The sequence below is a fragment of the Athene noctua genome, chromosome 15 (genome assembly GCF_965140245.1).
Source record: "Athene noctua chromosome 15, bAthNoc1.hap1.1, whole genome shotgun sequence".
NCBI lineage: Eukaryota > Metazoa > Chordata > Aves > Strigiformes > Strigidae > Athene > Athene noctua.
Genome location: NC_134051.1, coordinates 16,211,818 through 16,236,660, shown reverse-complemented (window position 1 = coordinate 16,236,660; position 24,843 = coordinate 16,211,818). Strand labels below are relative to the sequence as shown.

Below are 24,843 nucleotides of genomic sequence, written 5' to 3'. Positions count from 1 at the left end.
TGATGGCACTTTACAAACAAAATTTTAAGTCTTGAAATTGTTATTAAGTTCTTATAGACACGTATAAAACATTTAGGCTATTATCAATGCAGTTACTCTACAGTCCAAAAGCTGCCATTTAAGAAGTCACCCCGAAAAATTTACTAAAACAGGGACTAAATTACTGCCTGCTTTCAGCAGTTTAACTCATTGCTTTATGAATAATTCAGTGCTAAATGAAAGACTGCATGAACCAGAGTTCAGTTTGGACACTAACAACACGCCTATAATTACCCAACATATTTACAACTTTATACTCTTGCTGAAGGAGTTTGTATAGACAGCCTTCTCATCTTAAGTAATTGTTCATATACTTTTTAAGCTCTGTTTAATAACTTGGCATAGACAGCAGCACCAGCAGGAGTTTTTCTTCAGTACAGTGATGTTATTTCTCAGAAAGACACCAATATGCCTGTCTCACTGACCTGGCTTTACCCATTCTACAGTGCCACAACCCTCTGGCAGTCATCAGGGCAAAAGATGGCCTTGCTGAAAAAACTTTCATAGTTCCTTCTCCTGGTCTGATGAGCTTTGTTAGCTCGGGTTACACTTCCAGAAAACTATCAGATTAGGAAGAAAGGAAGGAAGACTGCTTCTGGCTCCCACGTAATACCCCAAATCCAGTAACTAGAACAGCTGACAAGACAAATTATTGTCTTCCACGATAAGGAAAAGGCTGAAACATCAGAAGTGTCATGACCTATTATGGCAGCAACTACTGGACTTGTACTACCTTCTCTTTGCTGTATCTAGAGCAGCAAGGCTATAGAAGCAACTACCCTAACTCGTCACGTCTTGTCTCTGCACATTCCAGAGATGGTAGCATGATTACATCTTTGCTGAAGACAAGGCACTGGGTCCCAACCTACTGAACACACCCTAAACAATGTGTTTTCCCAGTATCACGCCCTCTTTATGTTTTACTGCTTTACTGACTTATCTCTTGCAACAACAAACGCTAAGCTCTCCGGCAATCATCACTAGAAAGGCTGAAAAACTACTCAAAAAATGAACTTCTGACACAGGGAAGAAAAGGATACACTCTCAACTGGAGCCTTGGCAGCTCAATCACTGCAGAGCTTTTATGTTTATACATGACACTACATTCAGTATGCTACAGCTCTGTGGTCACATTCTTTGTGTTTTAAAAAAAGACAATTAAATAGCAATTAAAATGAGTTTATTTGGATAATACTATGAGCACCCTATTATGGGGTTGGTGATTATGCTTCCATTAGCACCTCCCTCTTTTCTTGTGAAAGTATAGAAATGCATACACCTTCACCACCTGGACATGCACAGTCTTTAGTAGCCAGCCACATGCATTTTCAGAACTTGCTCCCGTATCATTCTGGATGAGCACAGACCACAGTTTCAGAAAGTTTTAGGCTATTATCTACTGAAGTAAATATTATGACTGAATACTTGCTAAATACTTAAGAAGCAAAAAGGTATTAAACATTTAACAGTAATATAAAATACCGCCTTACATGGATTAGTATGATTACACATACCACTTGCCCAAACTAGCTCTGGAGGTAGACTGACTCTGTGTACTTACTTTGTTACAAAGTCAAAATTATTTCAGATTCTGAAATTTTGTTTGAGAATGGGTTCAGACTCACAGCAAATGCTAACTGCACTGCTCCTGAACTCAGACTTGAAGTATGCTGAGCTCTGCCATACCAGCATTAGCATGGAAAGGTAGCATGAATATATTAAATCCTCTTTTTTTCATAATACTGACATGATTTTTTTAAACTGTTGAAACACTGCTGATCTGTCCATGTTATTACACACAAAACCAACTTCCTAGCAAAGAACAACAAATGGATAATAATATGGATTTTGCACTGCAATTAATTTTACAGTTACTAGGAGGAAAAAAAAGTAACTGTTAGCCTCATACCTTAATTTACCTTTAAACAAGACAAATCACTCCGAGCTAGAGAAACTGGGTGATGTGGTATCAGAGACCTCACACCTAGGATCTAACACCTTCCACATTTCTTCCTGTTATCTTCAGTAAGCTTTTAAAGGTCTTCCTTTATCACTGGAGATTTGCTAACACTGATCTTGTTTTACCTCTCCTTTTTAATGCTTTCTGCTCTGTAGAGAAATGGATAGATATGTAAAGTAGGTTCACAGGAATCTTAGTGGTTACAGGTAGCTGGTAGTTCTGAGACTAGGCTTTTGTGAGAAGAGGGAAAGACAAACCAATCCAATTCCGGAGAATAACTAAACTTACACAATTGTGAACAACAAAGCAAGCAGAGTTAATGGTATTTCCTTCTCATTCGACAACACAAACAAGCTTAAATCCAGGCTTCTTTGCTGAATAATAAAGGAGTCTAAATCAAATACGCTCACAAGAAATTATTCCTTTTAGGCTAACTATGCAACTATTAAGCCTGTTTTAAAGGTGGCTGTTATAGCAAAGCAGCATGAAATCACAAGCCAAATCATCTACAGATTTGAGCTGGTAGTCCTACGGCAAATCTAGTATAAGACAAAACTGTCCTTGGGTACACACAGTGGTGATCTATGCCATGCCATGTGATGCATGCACTGCTCAGTTGGGATGCACAACTGGAAGATCCTGGGGCCACCTAAGCACAGTATCTGACTGTATTATTCTTGAAGTGGTGCTTCTATAAAAAAGAACTACTATGGGCTCTAATTAGCACAGTGCACAGAATACTACAACAATCTGAACTATAATATGGAAGCAGAAAGATAATGTTTATAAGGGAGAACTGTAAATAAAGCCTGCTGTGTGTGCTGGTTTGAGTTCTTCATATAACACATTAACAGGTTAAGAACAAGGACAAGAGAAAACAGACCAGATATATTCACTTCAGAGAAAAGATGACAAGGGGATACAAGATACACCAGACAAAGATCCTGAATAACACAAAGAGGGGGGGGGGGGGGAATCAACCAAAAAAACCTACCAGAGAACAATTATTTTCTACTACTTACAATGCAAAGGGTTTTACATTAAATTACCAAAATGTGAGTTTAAAAGAAACAAAATAATTTTTCATGACGCACATGAAACTTCTGAAAGCTATGAAACGTTCTGTCAGAAAATGTGGTGGAGACCAAGACACCTTCCCAGCTCCCTCTGGCTCAAAGGCAGTGGCACTGCAAAACTGGAGGGCCACAAAGCACAGCACCCAGGTTCACACTGGCCAACAAAGGAAGCCATGGCAGGCCGAAGGGAACAGGAACGGGGAGGGACACTGCTGTAGGGCGCCCTCCCAGGGCCCCATCTCAGGCTCTGGGATTGCCTGATCTATGGATGGTGTCTCTGCGTTCCAAAACGCCCTGCATGTGCCCCTGTTTTTCCATCCAGTACATGTTACTACTATTTACATCATCCCAGCAAAACATGCCACAGTTTAACTATGTTATAGAAAATAACTTTTTTCTTTTTATTTTCAACCCATCCTCTGATGTTACATTCCACGTTCTCCTGGTTTTACACTGTTTCTGTTTCACCTTCTCCCGTCACTTGTGCTTTCCAGACTTGCGGCACATCTTTTCCCCAGTTATCCACCACACCAGTGGCAGACAGGTGCTTCCTAGTCTACTTAGTCATTACTGCTACAGCGGCCATTTGATACCTTTTATGATTTTTATTTTCTTCCTTGTAACTTTTTTACTTCTCCTATACCTTTGTAAGATGGAGGAGGAAAGCAAGGCTGTTAACCAGGCAGCGTTCAAGATGAAGAAGCACCGTGAACCTACACAAAGCACATATTATTCCCCATTCACTTCTGAAGGCAAAAGCAATGAATGGAAGAAGATTCCATCAGGAGCAGTGAAAAGGCATGGAGGCAGCCTGGCCAGGCTCAGACACCCTCTGGGTGAGCACTGCAGGGAAGGGAACTTGCCATACCTCCCCTGCCCTAACATTTAACATCAGCATCGGCTACTGATAGACCTCAAGACACAAGACACCAGGTTAAACAATTTCTGCTCAATCCAGGGTGGCTAACCTTATGCAAATATGCAGGTTTTCCATAAGAAGCTTTTGAACATTCATACTGAAAAACCTGTTACCAGCCTAAAGTTTAAGAAAAAATAAAGTCCAAGATTCCTGACACAGTTTCTCACGGTTTGTAAACTTTACTGTAGAAAAAAAAAAAAAAGAGTCCATCACAGAAGCATTTAGCACTTTGCATTCAAAACAAGAGCACAGCCTAGTCATGCTTCTCTTCCACTTCAAGAAAAACAATCCCAGTTGCAGAGAAGCATCCAGGCGGTGCAGGGCAGGGAGCAGGATCAGCCCCAGGCTCCCCACCCAACCTGCACCCACAGGTGACGGCTTCACCTCCCAGGCCAGAGTCGGTGCTTCTGACGGCTTCCTCCTCCTTGCAGCCGGCCACACCAGGGAGCACAGCACAGAGCCGAACCAACGAGCATGGGGCTGCCCGGTGCTGATGAATCCCAACCTCATGTCAGGGTTGCTTTTACAAGTCTAGATTAACTGTGGGGGAAACGACAACAACAATTAAACCATTCAAGGTTTGTTAGGTTGGGGTTTTTTTTGTTAAGTCCTTTATGCAAACTGATACACATGCACACGTGCACGTCCTGGTAACAGAGGAACATTTACTGTTTCCTCCCAGTGATAGAAGCAGCACTGCTGGCAAAATCATTATTTTCTATTGAAATTCCGTTTTCACTATGTTTATTAACACATACTTTTCAAGCAAAATGGTAAACTATGATTTTAAGGGATGCCTACTAAAAAAGAATCTACACTGTGCTAATGTTACCATTTGTTTTCACTGTAATTAACAAGAAGTAATTATGCTCTCATCTAAAATTAACAACTGCGGAATGAGCAAAACAAAAAACATTCCTTTTTCAAATGGGATGTTTTACAATGAGTTGGACAAGAAGTGTCTTTTTTGTTCTCAAAGACACAAATTTCAGAGTGTTCTATTCTCCACCAGTTTCCCAAATTCCTGAAAGACATGGTGGTTCCCAGGAGTTTTTGAGGTTGTTACTTAAGCTCAGTTTTCCAACCTTCTCTGTTAGCATTGTTCCATGTTCTACAAAAACCTCACGGAGCCAAAGAGGACGAGCAGAGAATGACTGTACGGGAGGAGTGCCTAGCTGGGACAGTGACCTGGTGATGTGCCTGGCTTTGACCAGGCAACAGGCTCAGGGCTGTGCCCTAGGGAGCAAGGGCTGTGGGGTGGTTTACCCCAGCCTACTCCCCTTTGTCACAGAAATCCCTTTCTCTAGATCAGAAGTGTCCCCGTTTCGACCAGAGTCTCCACAAAGATTTCAGGGTCTGGATACCCCCGAGAAACCACAGCCATGAATTTTCTGGCCAGCCTTAATTTACCGAATCCTCTGCCAGGTGGCTGCTCTGCCTTCTCCTATTTGGTAGCATAAACACTGGCAAGCGTTAAAATAACTTAAAAAGCCTTAACAGAGGACTGAACCAAGAGTCTTCCTCAGCCTTTACAACAGAACCATTAGGTCCCAAAGCAGTTTAGGCTTTCTTCAACATTCACTTCTAAGTAAGATTTAACCTTTATTTTCCTTTTATATTCTGACAGCAGCCTTTCTACCCCCAAGTGTTAATGCAGGGAAATAACTATTTAGGCTCTGGGAAAGAGCTGATTATTGCTGTAAAATGTTCTGAAGATCAGCTTCTCTTTACTGCTTTGAAGATGTGAGTTACTGTACTGAAAACATCCAAATGTTAGCAGATGCCAAAATTAGCACTAAACTGTATTAATTATTTAATACCGTCTACATGAAGAACAACTTTCTTCAAATAGCACAGCTGAAAACCTGTTTTATATAGAAAACATAAGGAATTTTGGGTGTTAGCTTCCATTATTTACCAAGGAATTCTTAAGAGAATGCAGAACAGGAATTTTATAATCCTCAACTAAGCACTCCACTGACAGTTTTATCACTTTTTTGTCATCAGTTTTAAGTCACTTTTTTTTAAATGAAACAAAAGAAAACTTTTAAGAAATGACATTAAAAGCTTTTCCTGTTTAACTATTCAGTGTTGTTCTAATGCCAAAAAGGCTGCCATGGGACCATGTAGCCAAGTCTGCATATTAGCTAAGCAAACACAATCAGAAATGAAGTTACGCTTTGTATTCTAGAGAAAACAATATACGTATTTTAAAAAGGCACAACCATACACATATATTGAGGCTAGCTTTCTTTTTCAAATCCTAACACAAATGCACTGAAATCAATGAGGGAAAGAAACTACTGTGTATTCCTCCACACCCACATTAGCTGAGAACAGCTAAATTCAGATCTCCAAAATCAAACTACTTGGAATACAAACACGAATTAAAAATACTATCTGGAGATAAAACACTGGAACACCTGTAAAGCAGCAATCATTTCTAAAACTATTTTTTTATCATCACAGACAGAGCTTCTTGAACCACATACATCATACAGTAACATTTGCAGCTGCAAACTTCAAAACTATGTGGTTTATGCAAATCATGCAAACGACTATTTTAGAAAAAGAAATTTGAGAGACACATTCAAGAAATGAGACCTTGAATCTATGTCATTTAGATTTCATCTTGCAGTGCAACTAAGTGGTTGAAGGGTGGAGGGATGATGCTTTGGATGGAGTTTATTTTATATGCTGGGGCTCTTACATATTTCAGAGCTCTCACTAATGCCCTTACGTGTCACCAGCCCAAATAACCACCCAAATAAGTTTTTCCCTGAAAAAGACGACAAAACAAGTTGGTCAAAATACTTCTCCTTTTTCTTTGGAAAACCAGTTACCTCATATGTGGCAGCAGTTATAACTAGAGCACATTTTTGAGCAAAAATACATTCTGAAGAGGAAGTTGTACTTCACTGCTCACATGTTTGTTGTGTATTTGTGTTCTTATTTATTACATACTACATTTTAATTTTTGTTTCATGAGCCAAATCATCAGACAGTATTTCAATGGCTTTTTGGTCAACTATTCTTAGAGCATAAAGACAACAAAACAGACTTGAAAATGTGTTTTAGAACAGCTGACTACTGCATGTCATCCAGTGAATTACATCTTTCTTATGCTCTGCAAAACACCCTAATTCCACAAATACACTCCCAATCTCAATACTCTATTCTTTCTGGCAAATCTTCCCAACTACTTCTATTTTTGCTCCATTGCTAGCGCCACTCATCTGAAGCAAATTTTGAGGACTTCCAAAATTAATTACTGCCTTCCTGCTTTGCCTCTGGCTAGAAGCTGGTATAAACATCACCACCGAATTAAGCTGTATCTCAAATTCCCTATTTTATTGATGATGAATGATTCTTCCTTTGTCTCAGGAAAACCATAAGTCCCTTAAGTTTTCTCTCCACCCTTTATTTTTCTCTCTAATAATGTAGCATTTGTGGCCTGTGTCATCATCAGCCACTACAGCTGGGACAAACATCCTTACTACTCACACTCCTTTTGCTCTAGCTAGTGCGTTTACATTTCCTGCTATAGCTTGTATTCCACAAATCCTGTCAGTGTTTTGAGTGGACCCTGGAGCACGCAAAAGCAGATTTTTTTGTCACTTTCCCACTACTGGTTCCTCATCTCATTTCCTCTCTTTTTCCTGGACTACTTTTCCATGACTTTAAAACTGCTAACAGTTTTCCTTGGAGGGGGGTGAGCATGGGACAGTGCATGCCAGTGGATCACAGAGGAGGAGAGAGAAATAAATCCAAACATAGAGGTACACCACAAACTGTCTAGTATGTAATTCCTGGCACTTCCTCAGCTCCAGACCTTTTTCACAACAACAAAAAAAAATTCAATTAAGAATCCATAAGGATGTTTCTCCTTTCAGAAAGGGAGGACACAATTTAAGACATCTTGCTTAAGAAATACATCTGAAAAAAGCATCTGCAAGTACTGTACATTATTTGAAGGTTTCTCATCTAAAAGTCAATATTTTTAATACCTCAAACTGACAGAATTGAAGCAGAAAGCTCCAATTTAAGTGTCGTTACAGTCAAATCTGACCCAAACCTGAAATGAGCTCCAGATGCTACTGGTCAATGTCAGAATAAGACCAGGATTTAAGAATTACTACAGTAATAATTTAACTGCAACTGTTATCCATGCAGGAATACATTTCCCTTTTCGAAAGGGGAAACCTTCTTTCATTAAAAAAGGAAGAGATGTGCCACGCAATGCCTTTGCAATAAGGAATAAGAAGGGATATAAAAAGACAACAGAAACAAAGACAAAATAGACTGGGACTGAAAAGAGAATGGTTGTTTTGCTGGAGGTTATCAGGGAGGAGATGCTGCACTCTGGGACACAGCACACAGACCAGCAAAAGAACCAAACCAGACCTTTGATACAATATTCAGTTATTTCACCTAAAAAAACAGGTGTCTAAAAGTAAGTGGCAATGTGTTGTGTTTATCAGGGTGGTAACACAACACTAGCATAGTTTTAACAGCTAAGCTACACAAAAGGAAATTTATCTGTGCACATGTAACAGGAGAGTCTTCACCTGTTTAAGCTTGTTCACAAACCCCATCAGACACAATACACTGTCTAGATTTTTACCCAGCAGATATACTCCCCCCCCCCCCCCCCATCACATCATTTGACCATAAAAATGTTCAAAAAAAGGAATAAAGCATACGCATGCTTTGATTTGCCCTGATTCATATGGTCAAATTCAGGTATTTTAATGACCCCGTGGATGTTTTACTACCGATGCATTTTCAGCACACTTTTTAAGATCAAAGAAACCCCACAAAACCAGAGAGAGACAGACACAGACAAGGATAGGTTGAGTCGATAAGAGACTTCACTAAACATCCAGATGATAATCTGTGAGACGCTAGAGATTTCTGTGATTTTATTAGAGAATTTCTATCAAGCTGTAGGATCTGCCCATCCTCCCCTTCTCAAGGAAAGTCCCCAGCACCTAACCCATGTGTGGCTGGATGGCAGAAGAGAGGAAGTCCATCACAAGGACCAGTGTGCACACACAGGGGAAATATCACACCCACTACTGTCGGGTTGCACAATCCAAGACCGAAGAAGTGTTCCTTCATCATATAAACCACTGCAAATGCCATCCTCTCTTCTTTGAAAAGTAAAATACTTGGTTCAAAGTGTTGACACAGAATAAGTGACCCCAGAACAAAAAGAAACACCTTTCAATATATCTTACAGGCACCTGGTTTTAGCTTTTACTATTGCTTCTGCCATCATACCTGCCTAATAGATGCAGGGGGAAGTATTTTCATTATTTTCTGCTAATGCTATTAGCAACCAACTTCACGAATTTCACAAGCAAACAGAAAGGTTATAAATGTAAGAATTTCAATGCCAACAGTGCTTATTCCCTACCACTTAATACAATCCAGCATTCTTGAAGTCCAAGCACACTTTAAACCCCTGCAACCTTCCTTCTCAGGCACAGCAGTTCTGAACTCACCCTGCTGAGCTGTACAAGGAACATCCACTTGAATGCTGAGCTCCAGCTACTAGGGAAAAAGAAAGGTTAATCCCGATGCATCACTAAATGCATGCCCGTCCCTTTGCACCCATGCAAACTAAAACTCAAGACACTGGTGTGGTGTCCAAAGCACTCCGGCAGAGTTGTGGCATCCCTTTGCAGTTTAAGTTAAAAACCTGCATTAAGTGACAAACTCCTGTGACATGACAGCATTGTCTGTGCTGCATTACTTTCATGTTACAGCTACTGTTCTAGGGATAGTTTTATACCTTATTTTCCATTTAATTTTTTTAATGTACAAATATGAAATATTTTTTAGAGGAACAGCATTTTGAGCATAAAAAAGCCTGCTGGATGTGCACAGTTTCCATGTGATTTCTGTTATCAATTTTAATAAGTATACAAATAGGCAAAACATTGGATCAAACAAGATACAGCTTTATCACTTTCAGTTCTGTAAGGAATTAAATCAGAAACAACGGTACTGGTATTATTTACAGTAATTAGTATTAATTTACTATTACTAATACTATTATTGCAATAGTCCATTTACATGAATCCTTTACCTGGGATCAAAGAAATGATCCCTACACTTTAATTTATATATACTAGTTATTGTACTTGGTTCAGCCAGATCTCAGACTGAGATCTAGTGGCAAATCAAGTGCCAGCAATACAGTTTCTCAACCTCCAACAATAAGAATCTCTGCTTATGCAGGTTTACAACCTTCATGATGCTTTATTTTGAGGTGGAAACAGAAAAGAAAAACCGTAGACAAAAAACATGAGTTCTAGGTCATTAAGGATTTTCAAGACTAGATTGCATTTCTGAGTTTTGTTTAGAAATAGAGAGAATCAGTGGAAACCACAGCACATACACAACGTACACAGAAGTGCTGTTACTGCCAGTGGTGTACTGCTACCTGCACTGGGGCTTTTTAAACTTCCTACAATGGTAACATGCATTTCCGTAACTCTAATCCTTGTATTTGATTATCATTGCTTCAAAAACACAACTGGAAGAACTGGTAGAGCTCTGTGGAAAGGAGAAGGTATTTCTCACCACTACAAGTAGCATAGCTAGAGCAATTTGTGTTTTCTCCTAAATCTTACAACACAGCAAGTGGTTAAACAACAATTTCTCTACAGATCCAGGAGGCAGCTGCATACATCCAACCATGACACGTGCCTTACAGTTACCGATCTCAGTGAGTGAATTTACACAGGAGAGAAACATGGTAGGGTGAGGAAAGCGTTCCAGCTCCCAGAAAATTCATGCTCACCTCAATATAATCAAGTATACAGCTATCTTTTGAATATAAGCTGAACTTCTGAAGTAAACACGGACCACTAGAAATTATCCACCTGAGCACTGTGGCAGGCAGTTAACATGCCATCATCCCAGTGGCAGCAGGGGAAAAGCAGCGCATACCCTTCCAAGCCTCTCTCCTGCTCAGGTCCAAAGAGCATCTAGACAAGGCTGCAACCAAGAGCAAGGGCCCATCTGTCCAATTCTCCAGCTGCTCTTCTGAACTGGACCAGTAGGCAGGGCAAAATCATCATTTTGGAAGTTGTGAGACCTATTTTCAAAGCTTGTTCTCCCTTCCACTACATCCAGTGCACCCCCACCTAGGAAACACAGGGGTATAAAGCAGGCTTCCACCATCCCTGCTACAAGTCACCCATCTGGGAGACCGCTCCCGAGGAAAGAGAGCTGCCAGCAACAGGTTGGTGGCCAGATTAACTGGTCTGGCACACCATGATTTGAGGTAACCGTTTGAGATTTTAATAGGTACTTAAATCAGAAAATAGTAACCCACTTAGAATAGGTGAGAAAGATGTATCTTCAAAATGCAAGAGACTATTTTTAGCTACAAGGAATACCCTTGTGAAAAAAAAAAAAAAAAAAGAAGTAACAGAAGCAACATTCAGAAGCAGACCTGCAATGGGAACACTTTCCTCCCCAGAAGTGGTTTGCACCTGAACAACTTTCAATTTTTATAATGGCAAAACCATGTGTCTGCATTAAGAGCCCTGAAAGCTTGGGTTCGATACCTACCCTTGCTACAGCCCTGTCCCCTAAAGCATTTCTTGAGGGATACTGGTCCACGCATCAAATAAAATGTCTTGGAAAAGTTAAAAAAAAAGTCAAAGGCATTATTAATGACTTTTAATTTTTCTCTCCCTCCTGCCTCCTCAGCCAAGCTGACCCACTTCTTTGTGGGGCTGAACAATAAAGCAGACCAGTGAACTGAGCAAGGTTAAAAATAAATAAGGAAGTTACTTTAAATTCAGATTTCTTCATTCATCTCATTTACCATGTGCTCCCACACAGTTGTGTCAATACAAGCGAGGAGGCAAAAGGAAGGTGCACAGGTCAGAAAAAAACTGTTCTAGAAGATACTTCTTCTCTGCAGCAGTATTAAACTAGACACAAACTCTTCTCCCTGGCTTCCAGCAGCATATAAAAGTCATCTGATATAATGAAGTCTGGTGCCCAGACTGAAATCCAGGACCTTCACTGCAGCTTGTGCTCAATTTTAGGTTAGACTCCTCTTTCTTGCAGGCACTATTCTCATCTGGACTGCTGCACAGCACAGCCACCTGACAGTGGGCCAGTTAAGATACACTCCTTGGATGTGGGAGATCTTTGCTGCCTCTGACTCCAGAGAGGTCTAGCATGCACACCTGCTAATTGCCAGTGGGCTTCCTCTGTACTACTTTAAGCAAAAGCTAGGTAGCAATAATAATATTCTTGACTAAAATGGGCCTTGAAGATGAGCTCTGTGTTGAACGCAGTGCTACTAGTATAACTTTACTAGCAAAAGCATGGGTTTACACATTTGAAAACATAAGGCATTAGGAAGGCTCCCACGGCTCGTGTTCCGACCTTGATTGTGCTGTACTTCAAACAACCACGTAGTTTTCCTGAATTTGACTTCCATTTTGTTCTTCAGAAATGCCACAAATATCTAAATTTTGATTCATCTTCATTACTAGTTTGCAATATGGATTTATACAAATGCTTCTGGGGCAGGCATAATTTCTAAGACAACCAACAGATACACAGTGAAGAGAACCACTTGAGGCACGGTCTCTCACTGCATTAATGTTAACACCTCTCATTCACTGAAGGCTGCTGAAAGGTCTTAAAGAATTAGTTAGAATGTTTTCTTAATCCAGCAAGAGAGGTCACTGACCAATAAAGCTGAAGTGCTTTTATCCCAAGTTTAAGAGTCTGAAGACAGAAGCTGCAGTTCCACCACACGCATTTCCTCAGTGGCAGTGCCAATGCGCCCCATCCCCAGACTCATCCACACCTCTACACCCCTCCCTTTGCCAGAGCCAGCTCAGCTCTTGGTTCAGCTGCAGGGACTGAAGAACCCGGAGATTTCACTACATCTCTCCAGCAAAGCAGAGGGGACAGAACAAAGTCATGGTGGAACAGGGATGCTTATGATCAGACAACTGATACAGGTGAAACGAGATCATTTTTGTGCAACTTTCTGATTATTTTTCCCTTAATCTGTGCCACTATCAAGATCAAGAGAGGGCTTCTCCAGCAAAGCTCCACTGGTAAGCAAAGGAGCTGCACAGCTTTCCCTCCTTCAGAGAAAAAAGAATCCTTTCCTTTCCAGTAAGGATTCTACCCCTTCCACACCAATCCTCTCCTACTTTGGACAATACACTTCAGGGCACAGGTTCTAAGCCAAAGTATGAGCTCGATGAACAAAACTTGCTAAAAACCCAAGACAAATCTGCTGAGAACAAGAAAATATCTTAAAATCAATATGGAACTGAAGCAATACATCTGAAGAAATAAACTATTATCAAATCCTGTGGTTAAAATTTTAGAATAAACTACTTGAAAAAATCATTAGTAAGTTTTGATTTCTGGCAGATTTTGGTTTCATTTCACTGCTGCTGATTTTTTAATACCTCAACTGTAAGAACACTTCTAAGAAGGAAAAGCCAAAAAAAAGAAAAAACCCAAAACTCACACTTATGGTTACTACCTTTGTGGCATGACAGAAATATTGCAAAGCGTTATACTAGTTTTTAAGGGGACTGGGCTTTTTTGGTGCAGAGCTGAAGTCCAAGAAGCATCTGAAACAGAGGAGATAAAAGCCACACAGGAAGAATGAGAAGAGGGAAAGGAAAGCAGAAGAAAATTGTGAAACAGCATTACTGTAACTGCTATCAGCAAGGAGGGTTTTAAATGTGGCTTGTGACCCACTGTTTAATTCATATAATTTACAGACACGTTTGAGTTATTGCTGTGTTCAAACTTCTAATAGTATCTACTAGTCTCCAGAAATTCAGTTCACCCCTTGATATTATTAAGCAACTAACACTTAACCAGGTGAAAAATTATTTAGAAGAGATAATTTCCTTGCTACTCCCAACAAAGGAGGAAATCTATCTATCCTTAGCTGGACTTACTGATTAAACGAGGGTTCACTATCTATCCTTAGTTTGATTTAATGATTAAAAGAGGATTCACACAGCCTCTGATTAAGCAGATTTCCTTTTTAAAAACAGTTCATCTCACATGGTCTTAGGACTTGAAGCCTGTAAAGCCATGTAACAGCATCCAAGTGTCTAGTCAGCTGTAACATTTGTAACAGAAGCAAACCAACCACTGATCTAAAGGAATAGTTAAGACGTGCTGCGAAGGCAAACTTGTGTCTAAAAATTGTTACCTGATTATGGCTACCACAAATATTCTGGTGATACATAACCCAGACCTATTTCACGACCACTGAACAGCAACAGCAAGGTCAGCTGCATCAGGAGAGCTGCCCGGCATTACAAGCAGGCAGGGAAAATGTTAAATTCTTCCCCACCGCCCAATTAAATGATCTCTGTTCTTGAAAAAAAAAAACAAAGATGATGCAGAAACCACCATGCCCCGTACTAGGATCACCAACTCTACCTTGACTGCTCAAAACAAAATGTATTTTTAGATGACTCCCCAAACACTTTTTAATCTCTTTGTTCTTTTCCAGCAATCACAAACTATCAAGACAAAAAAAATGCAACCGGTTACTGTGTAAAAACTCTATAATGTTAAATAAGTGCTATTCAACACAGACACTCCTCCAGTCAGAGCGGGGCTGGGGCAGCCTAGTAGGACCAGGTCAGTAACGGTCCCTATCGCAGCTGATGGATAAAATGGTGATGCATGAAAATAGAGATCCCAGATGCAGTGCGGCCAATCTTTCTGGTCTTAAGACCTGCAAACCATAATATTCATAGCACTACAAGCCACAACCTGTCCATGCAAGGCGGCTTCCTCCTTGGCTGGGGGGTCAGATTTATCCCCAGCCTGCAGAGCATCCCTGAGCTGCTGCTGGGTCCCGAGAGACCACGGACATGAGCAACCACACATGAGATGCTCAAGAGTGCAGACAGACCACTGCATGGCCTAGACTTGAAACTAGTCCACAATTTATCCAGTGCTTTCATGGCTTAGAAGCAAGTTTTAAACCAAAAATTTCTTATCTAGTCACAGAATAATGTGCTGATATTTTACTGGGAAGTGTGTTTCTCTTCTTAAAAATATAATTTCTCCTCACTTAAATAATGCTTATATATATTAACTCATTTATTAACTTATTTACTACAGATGTAAAGTCTGTACATTTTTAATTTACAAATTAGTCATTTTATGAAACAAATTTACACCACTAAACCCTGATCTATTTAACAGTAAAAAATATTAACCCACTAAGATGTATCTGGAATTTAAAACCTTCATTGAGTTCTAAAAGGCGTTTGCACCCTCATACTTTTATCAAAATCTCCATCAAAGTTCTGCCAAACAATATCAGTGATGTTAGAAAATAACTCACTGAAGCATATGGGAAGGAAAATCTCTGTTGTGGAAACACACAACCATTCCTTTTTTTTAAACACAGCTCCACAGAAATTCATCCAATTGTTGTATTAGTATAACATCACATTTAGAGCCTTAAGCAAAGTTTTCCTTAGATCTTTACAAAAACACACATGCACAGCTGGAGATGCCATATTTTAAGAACATCATTACAGCTGCACCTTGTGAAATCACCAGATGACCAATGCTTAGAGCTACGGTGAACATTAATGATACTCCTACGCATCCTTTCCTATTTACACTAGGAAAAGGGAAATTACGAAAAATGACCTTCAGAGGTTTCTGCATTTAAAGAAAGTTCTACTGGAGTGCACTCAATCCCTTAATACACAAAACATAAAGCTCCCAAGTTCTGTTTTTCAGCACTTTCATGATGTTTCATATCAAAGAGTTGTGACTGTATTTTAAAAAAAAACCTCATCACCTCTCCTAGGCTGCAAAACACTGCAGTACTGCTAAAAAAATTTTAAAATCTGTTTTGAACTTTCTTCTTATAGGACATTGCAGCTCACTATCCACATCGTCTTCCTCTGGTTTGCAATATGCTTTGGAGTGCAAGTCAACCTGCTGGTTTCAATGCAGAAAATCCCAAGATATTCAGGACGCCTGGAAGACTATCTATCACACATACCAGCATATTTGCAAGAATAAGCTGAGGTACTACTGTTTTCTCTTCCCTAATTCAAATAGGATGCTCCTGGCACATCTTCTCTGAGTGGCATCACTCTGGAGCTCACTTACAGCTGCAGTCAGGGAGAACTTCAGGTTTGCAGACACTGAATGTCCTGTTCTCACAACATGTTTGGTGCTACAAAGCATGACAGTTTTGTTTAAATCTTCACTATTAAATGGGTCAAGAATTAATTTTGTAATGTTTGTAACAACAGCCAAACAGCAATTAAAAACACAAACTGAGATATGCTATACTGATTACACCACGGAACTTTAGTTTTATCAAAATTTACCATTTAGATTCAATCTCCATATTTTTAAGAGATTTTGCTTAACAAATATATGCACTTTGTTATGCTGACCAATCAAGCTGTGTTATTCTAGATGCACATTAAGTCCAATATAAAGCAGTTTTCAAAAGTGTTTTTATATTCTGAAGAGAATTCCAAAGATTGCTAGGCACCACAGTAAAAGACTAACATAGTCTTCCCCAAACTGCAAATATTCAGTACAGTTTCAGTATTTTCAAAACCCATCTGCCGATTTCCAGAAACTTAATTATTTCTAGTTGACAAAACCGCAGCCTTCTAGGGAAACTAGGCAACTACAAGTCAGAGTAAAACATTTCCAAGCTGACCCTTCTTCATTTTGCTGGCAAGTCATTCAAACCCCATTCAATCTTTCTGAATTTACAGAGCTTGTTTTACTACAATCAGGAAGCCAAACTGAAAAAAAAAAAAAAGTTGTTTAGCAGAATTATTAAAATGTGTTAAGTCTAAGCCTGCAACAATATGCACAGATACATCATGCTACAGCCACTGCCACCAATTAGGTGCACTTTCACTGTTTTTGCTAGTGTATCAGATTAAAACGCTAAAACCATCAGAGAAAAATACATTATCTTAAATGACCAATAAAAAAGTTTCAAGACTGCATATTTAATAAACTAACAAATAAGATAGCTAGTCTCCAGCCCTATTCGACTTGCCAAGACACTTTATAATAACTGTTAATGCTGTTGTTGGTAATGTCAAACTAGCACATAGCAGATATTTTATATATATATATATATATATTAATTCATATACATATTTAAGGGGAAAAAGCACACTTGCTAGGGATTACTAATCCTTCACAATCAACATTCTACAGCCACAAGATGCAAAGTTAAAGCAATTGATCTGAGACACCTCAAAGCACATACTAAAGCAAACAATGCCCTATTTCAAAGTCATTATAATTTAAAAAAAATTGAATGCTTCACAAGCTCTAAGCCAGTTCATTTTCACCCTTACCCCAAATATCAAATGATGTCATGCAAGATGTACTGGCTAAACTGGTTTAACTGCTACAGACTGGATGCACTGTTTAGATTTTCTTGTGATAAATTCTTCTGCAGCAATGGAACCAATTCAGTTAGTCTCAACTATCTCCATTCGCTTTTTAAAAGTTTGGGCTTGTATTACTTTTACACAGACAACTTGCTTATTTACCTAGTGTAACTACCTAGTAATGACAGGGAGAGGATTTTACTTCTCTTCTGAATTCAGCCAATAGCACTGAACAACTGGAGTGGAGTAAGGAAATCTGATATATATATAGTTCATCTTGAATAACACGCTATCTACACTTCCCTCTGAGTTTTACACACATTTTCCACTATTCCACTATTTCCACTTCTCTTTCAGAGAAAGTTTACTAACTCTGACGACCTACTGAGCACCCAGTTCATGAAGAATGCACGGAAGAAACTCTAGACATAGTTAGCACTCCTCAAAAGCCACCAATGCCGCTTTCTCAGTTGGCATGAAGCAGCTATCTGAGAGCGACACGACGCACATCTCTTCGCAAGGCTAAGCACGCTGTTTCCAGAGGTACTAAATGTTATCATTACTGGGAAGAGGAGGCGGCCAGGCCTGGTTCTTTACTCTAGGTATAACCTCAGAATTAACTTAATCTTGCTCGTTGTCTGCTGCATCAGTGTTTCTGTCTCCTCTCACTTGAACATCATCTATTTCACAGAAAAATGTCAAGGCTGGAGCCGGGAAGGGGTAGGAAGAACATATAAACAAGCAGATACCCACAGTCTTATGATGAATTTAGTTTGCATATTCTCCTCTCAAACATACAGCCTCACTTTATCACCACTTGGCTAGAAGCAATACAGAAGTGAGTGAAGGAGCTCAGAGAAAGAAAAGGATGCGGGCGTTCAGGAGAAAGGCATGGAAGCAGGCAAAAAAAGAAATTAACACCGTGTTATGTATGCAAATGATATTAAATTGCCAGGAATTGAGAATACTAATGAGGACAAAATATGAGAGAGAAGTAAGCATTCAGAAGACAGGCAAAAAAATGTTCAGTACTTGATACCAGTATTACAGAGGGTCAGAAATCTAGTAAAATCTGTCAGTAGTGAGCAAAACAGGAACGAGCAGCAACACATTTAATTGTATGGGAACTGCAGAACAGTGCAGTTTTAAACTTTTCACATACATACACATACACCTCAACACATCATTTATTTTTTTCCTTGTTCTTCATAAATATCTTGCATCATTTCACCTGGAATTCAAATCTCAACTTTAAATTGCCCTGACAAGGGAAAAACTTAAAGACAGCATTGCCTGAGAGACTGCAGACCTGACACGAGGAGAACACAAGTGTGCAACCTGAACTACCAGTCACCGTGTGTTCACAGACTGTGACGTGGTCTTGATAAGCCTGGGCTGGCCACTTTGGAAAAGAAACTTCCATAATGCAAAACACATGTACATACATAACTAAGGGCAGAGGCTGGACCTACAAAAAAAATCAGATTCAAACTACAAACAAGGGAAACTTACAGTTATTAAGCCAGAAATTAGACTTTCCATGAAAGAACTTTATGAAATACGTAACTGTAAATTTGTATTAATCCAAGTTCTTTGAAGTTCAGACACATTTGTGAAAAGATGCTACAGAGGAAGCACATAAAGCATCGGGACTTGGATTCAATTACACTTTGTAGAACAACTCACTAGCAACTAAAGAGCCATAATTCTTTGCATGATAAAGCAACCTACATACCCTCCTTACAGTAAACTATTAATTTTTTCCACTGAATTTATTTAGTGTACAAATAAACTCTTCAGAATTTCTACAGGATAATTTACTAATCGCCACCACAAACTGTTAATTCATCTAAAACGTGGGCACCAATGGCTCCTCTGCACGCTCCCGCTCTGTTTCGGCCCAAAGGCAACCACAGCAGCCAGAATCACACAGTTTTATGCAGCAACGGATGAAGGGCGCACATAAAATCCATAGCTAGTGACCCAATTTGGCCAGAAAACTGCCCGCATCCATGCCACCTCCAGCAGCCCTTCTTGTTCCTTCCCATCCCAATGCCAAACCTTCACCACATTCTGCCAAGGTGAGCCAAATTGAATACCTAAACTACATTTTAAACCCCCACTTTTTGTTTCTAATTTCGATCACTTCGTAATTATGGGGAGGTGCACTAGCCCACCCACTGGCAGGGCACACAAGATGAAAACAAGCAGCAGCAAAGGCAGCGTTTGCCCAGCTGTACCCTCACCCAGGGCAGCAGCTGCCTTCAGCCAAGGGGACACAACCCCTTCTGACAGTTCTTATGAATGTAATGTTTCCCTGTCCATGTATCACCACTGCCAAGCCTCCATAAGACTAAAGCTGATTACAAACAACATCCACAGGTAACAGAAGACTAAATACACAGATTTGTAACACCATAGCATTCTAGCTAAGTGTTGCAAGTAGGTGAGCCTGCATCACACCTGGTCCTGCTGAGCAGGTACCCACCCCTTATCAAGGCTGTCATTGCTTCATTCCTTTGTGATGCAGAGATTAATTTTTCTTTCTAAAGGGAATGTCTTCCTTCCTCCTGAAGTCCGATAGCCCTGTCTAGTACTACTTTCATTTACACGGAGTGTCCATAAGGTCACCAAGGAAGAGTAAATTAGTCATAAGGGAAAGGGAAGGGAGAAAAGCAGGGACATGAGAGCAGACACTCAAAATACCGTATCTGATGTGATCCTAAAGAATTTAATTCCACGCTTTTATTGCTACATCTGAAATGGTTAACTCATCAAAAATTGTTCATCTAGTATAGCTGTACACAGAATAAGCAAACCTTCACATAATTCAAGATGTGCAATTTTCCACTGTGCATTCTTCACATACCTCCTAAATCTAACATGATCACTCACTGAAAAATGGCATCCGACACTGTTCTGTGCATGTTAAAATTAAGCTAACTACATGTTATTAAGTGTTCTCCTCACTGCTTGAAAGCATCTCTCAAGAAAGCACAAACACCCATACATTAAGATGATGAACATTGTTTTACACACTAAATGAATACATACCCATCACGTCAACTCTTATTAAAAGTTAACAATAATCTAATCCCTGCTATTTTGTAAATTTAACACATTCCTCAAGAAAAATCAAGAATTACAAAAAAACCTCCAAAGGCTAAACTTTCTTGGTTTTGTTTTTGCATAAGTGGACAGTTCTGTAAACTCTCACAAATTACAAAGTTCATAATATCACCCAGAATCAGCTGCACGCGGCCTAATGGATCTCAAACAGATTTCTGAGATAACGCTGTATTCTCGGTGTTGTTGATATACAGAGAGACTCTTTCCTCACCCCTCACATGGAGGCGGCCACCAGCATAAGATTTCCACAAGGATCAAAGGGACTTCCCGCATGTATTTTGGACTCCTGCATCCCTGCTGACAGAGGGGATGCGATCCAGAGAAGTTCAGGACACCTTCACACCGCACAAAAATGTTCAGTATTTCACAGTGTGCCCAGCGTGGTAGAGCATCGAGCCCATAAAAATTAAAATTAAAACATTAAATACAGCCAATATTCTAAAGGACTTGAAAAGGATATTGGAAAAAAAGCAGATTGCTGAAGGCTATCAAACAATCTGCTGGAAAATATAACCCACAAGATGTTAATATTTGTATGCATACAAGTATGAGGTATATTTTAAAATCACCTCCTTTTACATATTTGTCACACAGTATATAAACACCAGTTTGGAGATTTTTCTAAAACAAAACAAAAACCAGTCACTCCGATACTAAGTAAGTTTTAGCCATTGAATATTTTATGAAATAGAGATTTGTGTTTAAGAAAGCAAGGCTTTATGTAATGACCTTCTAATCTTGAAATGTAATCTCACAGTCACCGTGACAAACTTCCACTAAAACACCTTTGCTCCTCCCGATTTCTATGACTATTATTTAGCAGAATTTGCTAATTCGACTGTCGCGTTTCCAAGCAAAATATCTCGCGTTGGTGAATACTTATGTCACTGTTGATTAAAACGGTTGTAAAAGAACTGGCATCTTCACAGCCAGGCATTCTAAATGATATTTAGGTAGTTGGTGGTTTTGACCTCCAAGTCAAATACCATCAGTACAAGCAGCACACTGTGGCTGCCCTTCCTTAGGGAACAAAATCCCGCCGTACATTTGCCCCAAATAATTTTACATCGTTGCATTCAGACAGAAGGTGTCGTTCAAAGGGAGGAGGGAGGGGAGAGGGTGTGTAAAAATAACAACACAATGCAAAAAAAAAAAAAAAAAAAAATTTGCTGAAGGCACCACTGGAGACCACACCGGACCGGAGCAGGGAACAAGCCTGAAAATGTAGTGCCTCCTTTATGAAACCAGCGCAACTGCATGACGGTGCAGGATCCGGGCCGAGGGCTGTGCAGGCGCTACACATGGCCAGCGCTGCCCGCCGACCCCGCGCTAGGCCCGGCCGGCAGCGGTTTCTGTAAATAACCCTCAAAGGAGGGTTAATTAAAAATGGCGAGCAGCGTGGCTGCCTGCATACAATGAGCGGCCGGGCCGAGCCGCCGCGCCGCCCCGCACGGCCCCGGGCAGGGCAGGGCTGAGCCCACCGCCCACCCCGCCCGCCGGCGCGGGGCCGGGCCGGGCTAGGCCCCGCTGCCCACCGTTCGCCGCCCGGCAGCCCCGGGGGCCGAGCAGCCCTCGGGACAACCGCGTCCCCTTCCCCCGCGGAAGGCAAAACCCTCCCCCCGAAATCACAACTACTTCGGGGCGGACCCCCGGCACACACCCCCCCGCCCCGGCCGGGCCCCCCTCGGGGCGCGGCTGCGCGCCCCCGCCGCCCCCCCCACGCCTCCCCGCTCACCTCCCGACGGCCACCCCCGGCGGGAGGCTCCCGGTGCCCGCCAGGCCGAAGGTCCCGGGCTCCCGGCCGCACGCCTCGCCCCGGGGGAGCGGGTCTCCTTTTGTAGCAGCGCTTCCCCCGCACCCTCCCCCTCCCGCGATGCAAATTCCTGCAGAGCCCCCCCCGGGCCGCCTCCCCCGGCCCCGCACCGCTCCTCGTCGCCGCAACTTTCCCCGGCATCCCCCCGCTCCCGCCGAAGTGCCACCGGGCAGAGCTCCCCGCGCCCCGGGAGAGGGGGGGGGCGGACACACGACACCCCGGCTGCCGGGGCTGGCCGCGGCCGGGCATGGGACGGCGAACGGCGGCCGGCCCCGCTCGCCAGGGAGGAGAGGGCCGGGCGCGTGTTTACGGCGGAGGGAGGACGGGGGCTCCCCGCGGGGGACGCGGCGCCCGGGAAGCCCCGGGAGCCGGCAGCGAAGCACGGGGGCGAGGCGGGGGGGAGGAAACTCTCCTCAGAGTTGAGGGCGCGGGGCCCTGCCCGGCCCCGGCTTTACCTTCCATCTCCATGTCCTCGGGCTCGCTCAGCTGCTGCTCCCCGGGCTTCTGGTGCTGCTGCTGCTGCTGATGGTGGTTCATGTCGGGCTGGGGCTGGGGCTCGGCGGCGGCGGCCTGGGCCTTTCCCGCTGGGGGCTGCAGGCCTGTGTCGGGAGGGGAAGGGGCGGAGGAGCGGCGGGGCCTTGGCAGCGGCCGCGACTGGGCACCCGCCTCGGGGGGCTGCGGCTGGGCTCCGGCGGGCAGGGAGCGGGCAGCCGGCGGAGGCAGCGAGACGCGCACGTATTTGCTCGCTATTCGCCCAATCTCGGCGGCGGCTCCCGGTCGGGGGAAAGGGGTGGGGAGGAGGGACCGGCCGGGGGTGGCGGCTTCCCCGGGGGCCGGAGGGGAGGGGACCGGGAGGAGGGGAGGGGGGGACGGGAGACCAGGAGTCAGGGCCCGGCGGCGGTGGCGCCCGGCGCTTCCCCCTCCCCCGGCGAGGTGTCCCCGGCGCTGCGAAGTCGGGGAGGCACCGCGGGGCCCCTCCTCTGCCTTCCCGCCCCCCCCAGCGCCCCGGCACAGCCGCTGGCCGACGCCCGGCTCGCTGCTCCCGGCCCGCGGGCCGCCCCCGTTGCCTGTGCCCCGGCGCGCTGGTGCCGCTCCGCCGCCGCCAGCGCTCTGTCTCAAAATGGCGGCTGCGGTAACGCTGTGAAATGTCACATCCGCATGAGGGGCAGCCCAGCGAGCCGGGGAGGGGGAGGCAGCGCCGCGGCCGCCCCGGGAACAGCAGCCGCGGCCGCCGCCGCCGCCACAGGAGGCCGGGGGGGGCGGGGCCACAGGGGCCGGGCCCGGGCGCCGGCGCGGCCTCCCCGCAGGCCGCCGCCACCTGCGCGCAGCTCGGGGAGCGCCGCCGCCGCCGTCGAGGTCCCCGCGCGGTCGCCGTTGCCCGCCATTGCCCGCCGGCCGCTGCGGCGGAGACCCCGCTCCTGCCGCCGGCGCGGCGCTGCGGCTCCGGTTCTACCTGGTGGGGGCCCGGGGCCGCCCGCGCCTCCGCCGGGAGCCTCTCGCCGCTGCAGCCCGGCCGCGGCCCCCCGCGCCCCGCCGCCACCGCGCGCCCTCTCGCGGCCGAGGGCGGCGCCCCCCGCAGCGGGGCCCGGCGAGGGGCTGTGGGCCGGCCCCGGCCCCGGCCCCGGCCCGCGGAGGCGCGGGGGGCCCGCTGCGCCCCGGCGGCTCCCCGGCGGCTCCCGGGCCCGCTCCGGGCGCGTTTCCCGCCGTGCGCCCAGGCCCGCGGGTGCGGGGCTGGGTGCGGGGCTGCTGGCGGGCTCGGGGCCTGGCGGGCCCTGCCCAGCGCAGCCCGGCCGGGGACACTCCCGGGCCCTGGCGGGGCCGGGCCCTGCTCGGGGCTCGGCCCATCCCCTGAGAGGGCACCCCGCTGCCCCGCGTATCCGAGGGCGGATAAAAACCCATCCTCGTATGATGTGTGGAGAGAGGAAAGAGAGCAATCTCTCGTCACAGGACCGGCTCGCCTGGATGCTGCTGTTTTTCATGAGCCCTCTATGGAGGCATAGTCCCTCCCAGGGAAGAGACCTGTCTGTTTTCCTGTGCTGGACGCGGAGGGCAGGGGTGCAGATGAACAAATAACACCTGGCTGGTCCAGTTTGGGGTTAGAGCAACGAAGGAAGCAGCTTCACTTCGGGATTAAAGCGTGGTTGGAAGGCTGTGGAGAGATGCACTCAACAGTCTCGTATTTACTTCACGGTCCTGGGCAACAGGCAGCAGGACAGTGTCTGGAGGGAAGGGCTCGGGGCATGTGAGACTGGGCCTCCTGAAGGGACTGAAAATGTACCCAGGCAGACAGTGCTGCTCTGGCTGCAAGCGGATAAATGAACTAACAGTTTATTTATTTTTCTAGTTTATAAAATGAGCAAATCAAAACCAATCTGGGGGACAAGTCCAGCCTGGCTGGGTTCCAGCTGGCCCCTTCTCAGCAACATGGGAGTCAGCAGGGGTGGGCAGGAGAGGAAAATAATTTCCAAGTCTGGAGC

The 24,843-nt window shown here is 43.9% G+C and overlaps 1 protein-coding gene across 1 annotated transcript in view; it reads right to left on the bottom strand.

The window, feature by feature from the left end:
* USP7 (ubiquitin specific peptidase 7) overlaps nucleotides 1-23,472 on the bottom strand; it is a 74,499-nt gene extending 51,027 nt beyond the window's left edge. The window contains exon 1 of the mRNA XM_074918820.1: nucleotides 22,822-23,472. Coding sequence (XP_074774921.1) covers nucleotides 22,822-22,903 — 82 coding nt within the window. The 5' untranslated portion in view covers nucleotides 22,904-23,472. The remainder of the gene's footprint in view (nucleotides 1-22,821) is intronic.
* Nucleotides 23,473-24,843: the final 1,371 nt, after the last annotated feature.